Raw genomic sequence first — 4086 nt, 5'->3', positions numbered from 1 at the left:
TATAAGAAAGCATGGCACCATTTTCAACCCAAAATCTTAAGGATTTGTGTTTGTGGGTCTTTTTACCTTATACATCACTCAACTTTTTCATTTTTACTCAATGAGGAACTTTCAACTCATACTTAAATTTCTAACTAGCCAAAATATAATAGAGACCAAACAAAGATGATTTTTCTCCCAATTAACATTTTCTAGTTTGTTATGTTTAGGAATCATGGTAGGAAAAATACCAATTGATGCAGATGATGCAGGGTTTGTCATAGATAGGAAATCCACCTTAGGATATTTGCATGTTCTTGGGTAGAAATTTGGTGAGGAAAAGTAAGAAACAAAATGTTGTTGCAAGGTCTAGTGTAGAGGCTAAATTCCAAGCTATGTGAATTGTTATGGATGAGAATTATTCTAAATGATCTTAAAGTGGCATGTTAAGAACCTATGATTCTTTATCTTTTGTGATAATAAGTCAGCTATTAGCATTGTTCACAATCCAGTTCAGTATGATAGACCAAACACATAGAGATAGATCGACACTTAATTAAATAGAAATTAGATAGTGGCCTTGTTACTACTTGTTATATCCCATCTGAACTTCAGTTAGCATATTTGTTTACAAAAGGTCTTCCTAGTAAGTGATTTCATGATTTCACATGCAAGTTAGGAATGATAGATATCCATTCCACTAGCTTGAGGGGGAGTGTTGTTAGGATATTAAATTACTAGAAGTTGTTAGTAGATTCTAAAGATCTCTTGTAATTATTACTTTAACGTTTGAGTTCTCTATATATAGAAGTGGATGTACTGTTTTGAATCAATTTGAATAAAAATCTTCTTTCGTTTACATTAATTCTTTCAAGTATGATAGTAGAGCGGGTGTATGTGGGGTGGTGGCAACAACAATAAGGGTAGTGAAAATGGTAACAGAGGCAATAATGGGAGGGATGGTGGCAAGAGCAGGGACAATTATGACAGGGGTGGTGACAATGATAATAATGGAGTTGGAGTGGTGTGAGAGTAGAAAGGTAGACTATTCTATCATGTTGCCTTCTAATCTAGCTCTTCTCATAGGATAAGAAATACATCCCACTAAGATAGATAGTAGAATTAGGGATGACAAATAAATCTACACTCGAGGAAATCTGTGGATAAAATTCGTAACAAATTCTAAAAGAATATTATTAATGGATAACCATGGATAATGGACAAGAGTATTTCAATTACTCGGTTCTTAATAAAACGGGTATGGATATCATGGTATTCAACCCACATATACTTGCTAATCATTATTAGTGAATTTTATTTGAATATTTGAAGAAACAAGTGGTAAAAAATTTAGTCACGAGTGAGAGAAGTATTATTCATTAAAGAATGTTTTAGAATTTGATTTTATATATTTATATTTGTTTTCTTTAGACCTATGAAATTTAAATTATTTCTAGAAAGATTAATTCTTTAAAACTTATTCTTTGGTGCAACTCAATTAAAGAAATCATATATGTTGCACCAAACAATTGATTAATAGAATCTTTTTTGCAAAGATGCTCTCGACTAGAAAGGTGAAACAGTTGGCAAAGACTTACATATGGAAATTTCTGTTGGAGGGAAATTTTCCAAATTGATTCTTGTAATGGAGGCATGATAAACAGATAATACATCTAGTATAGTATTTTTAACTTTTGCATTCAACATGGACATAAGTATGTGTTGTGTGTAAGACAAGTGTGGTAGTCAAACAACACATGTGGTTCTATATAATTACATCGTCCTGCCTCCCTTCAACATATTGAATCAATAAGGTTGTGGCCTTTCACAATTTCGGTACCAGACTTGTGATTTTTGTCCAAATAAATGTTTTCCAGAATCCAGATAACCTTCTAAATGAAATTAGATTTGCTTTTGGTGTTATTTTTATAAATTGTCTGCTTTCTTATTAGATTTTTATTGTCTTTTCACTATTAAATTACTTTTCTTAAACTTCGAATTTCTCAACTTATTCTTTTAACTGAAAATACCTTAACTCTAACCCTGATTTTTTAATGATTGCTATTATTTCATTTCTTGAATGGTTAGATCTTTCTCTGTGACTTACACTGAGCAAGAAATCAAACAATGGCGTGAAGCACGGAAAAAGAATCATCCTTGTAACAACTTTCAGAAGGTTGTAAACAAACTGATGTATCTACTGCTTGTGTTTATCAGATGTTATTTTCTAAATATCAATTCCTGAATACTAATTGCAGAGGCACTGTGAATGACCGATGGACTCCAAGGTCATTAAAAGGGAGGTCTTACAAAGAGAGGTATACTTAGAGGGATGTTATTAGCATGTAACACTTCCCAATATAATATTATCATGTAAAATTTAATAATGTTCAATATATAAGTTAAGAAAATAGGCTTTTTTAGCAGGAAATATATGTGCTGACATAAATATTCCTTGAACTCAGCAAATGGTATTCCAATTCATTAGCAGTGTATATATCTTGTCTTTGCAGCTTAAGGAGGTTTTAGCAAAGCAAGCTGAATTAGGAATCGAAGTTGCTGAAATACCATCACACTACCTTAAGAATTCTGATAATCAAGGTCTTCAGAATGAAGGGAAAAACAAATTTAGTGACAAAAGAAAGTTCCAAAACAAGTTCAACAAGAAATTAGACAGAAAAGGTCGGTTCGGCAAGAAGCAAAAGTTTGCTGACTTTTCAGAAAGCCCTTCATTAAAAATGAGGAAGCCAACTTTATTGCAGAAACTCTTGAGTGCAGATATAAGCAAGGATAAGAGCCACCTGTTTCAGGTTTTCAGGTTCATGGTAATAAATTCTTTCTTCAAACATTGTCCTGATAAGCCACTTAGATATCCATCAGTCATGGTTAAAGAGAACTGGTCTGAAGTTGACACTAAAAAAGATATTCCTAAACGCGGGAACGAGGGAGCTGTCAAAAAAATTGCTAGCCTAAATAATGATGATCATAGTAGTGAAGACGAAGACAGTGATGTGGATGAGAATGACTCTATTGTACATAATAATCCACACAAAGAACTTTTTTCCTTGGTTAAAGAAGGATTTGAGAAATCTGATGAAGAGGGAGAAATTTTAGAATGAAATTCGAATATTGGTGCTCCACTTTTTGCAGCAAAGTTTTGAATACTGTAGTGGTAACATTTTTTGTTTAGTCATTTGTTTCCCTTATGGTTTTACCATCATGCGTAATGTTACAGTAAATATATTTTTGCAGCAAAGGTTTCTTAATACTAATATTACACACTATATTTGCACAAATGTCTATCTGCTGCTTTTAGCAAAAGATTCAAAGATTAGGGAAAGTTTAAGTAGATATTTTTAATATATTTTGATTTGATTTCTTATTTACTATCCGAGCCTTTTTCCCATTTTTTCTTATTTTTCTTTTCTGCTAACATGTTATTTTTACTATTACCATTTTTTTCTCTATTTGCACATTTCAGTAAAATTTTCCTCTCCATATTATATATATATATATATATATATATATATATATATATATATATATATATATGAGAAAAAACGAAAGAGATAATGAGAAGCGTCAAAAGTAGATTAACCCTCAAACTTACATTTTCTTTTTCTAAGTTTCGTCCTAAACTTTTTATATAGTTATTACAAATATTCATTCAGATATCATTAATTTATTTATAGAAGGTTGCATATTGTATACTACATTTAAATAACTTATTAATTCAAGTAAGGGTGACTTTTCCTACACCACCATAAGATATGAAATTCCTATATTAAATCTCATTAAAATTATAATAAAAATTCCTACACCTTATTAATATTTTCGATTTTTGGTTGGGTATTCCAGAAGTAATTTCTGGATTTAGAATACAAATATTTTCGAATTTTGAAATAATTTCTGAAACACTTGTTTTGGATTTTTTTTTATTCCGAAATGGTTGGTACGGAAGGTATTTTTAATATGGATGGCACAAGCGCAAGGGGAAGGGGAAATGGGAATGAAAAGTAATTTTGGATTTTTACTTTGAATTAGGGGTAAAAGGGGAAATTTAAAGTATACGGGGTGCTGGAAGAAAAAAAAGTGGTGCGGGAAGTA

At 31.2% G+C, this 4086-nt stretch overlaps 1 protein-coding gene across 1 annotated transcript; it reads left to right on the top strand.

Annotated features, from left to right (window-relative positions):
* Positions 1-2036: 2036 nt before the first annotated feature.
* Positions 2037-3275, top strand: LOC114168890. Its single transcript, XM_028053858.1, has 3 exons — positions 2037-2155; positions 2238-2297; positions 2493-3275. The coding sequence occupies exons 2-3, from the start codon at positions 2256-2258 to the stop codon at positions 3096-3098; spliced, it is 648 nt and encodes a 215-aa protein (XP_027909659.1). The 5' UTR covers positions 2037-2155; positions 2238-2255; the 3' UTR covers positions 3099-3275.
* Positions 3276-4086: the final 811 nt, after the last annotated feature.

Source organism: Vigna unguiculata, chromosome 11 (assembly GCF_004118075.2).
Source record: "Vigna unguiculata cultivar IT97K-499-35 chromosome 11, ASM411807v1, whole genome shotgun sequence".
Lineage (NCBI taxonomy): Eukaryota > Viridiplantae > Streptophyta > Magnoliopsida > Fabales > Fabaceae > Vigna > Vigna unguiculata.
The sequence above is the reverse complement of the archived record's forward strand: the minus strand, read 5'-3'. Positions and strand labels throughout refer to the sequence as shown.

Bases quoted from the DNA above. Each gene is read 5' to 3' on its own strand.
- LOC114168890 (XM_028053858.1), top strand. From the start codon at position 2,256: ATGGACTCCAAGGTCATTAAAAGGGAGGTCTTACAAAGAGAG. The intron at 2,298-2,492 runs GTATACTTAGAG...TTGTCTTTGCAG, and splicing joins GGGAGGTCTTACAAAGAGAG to CTTAAGGAGGTTTTAGCAAA.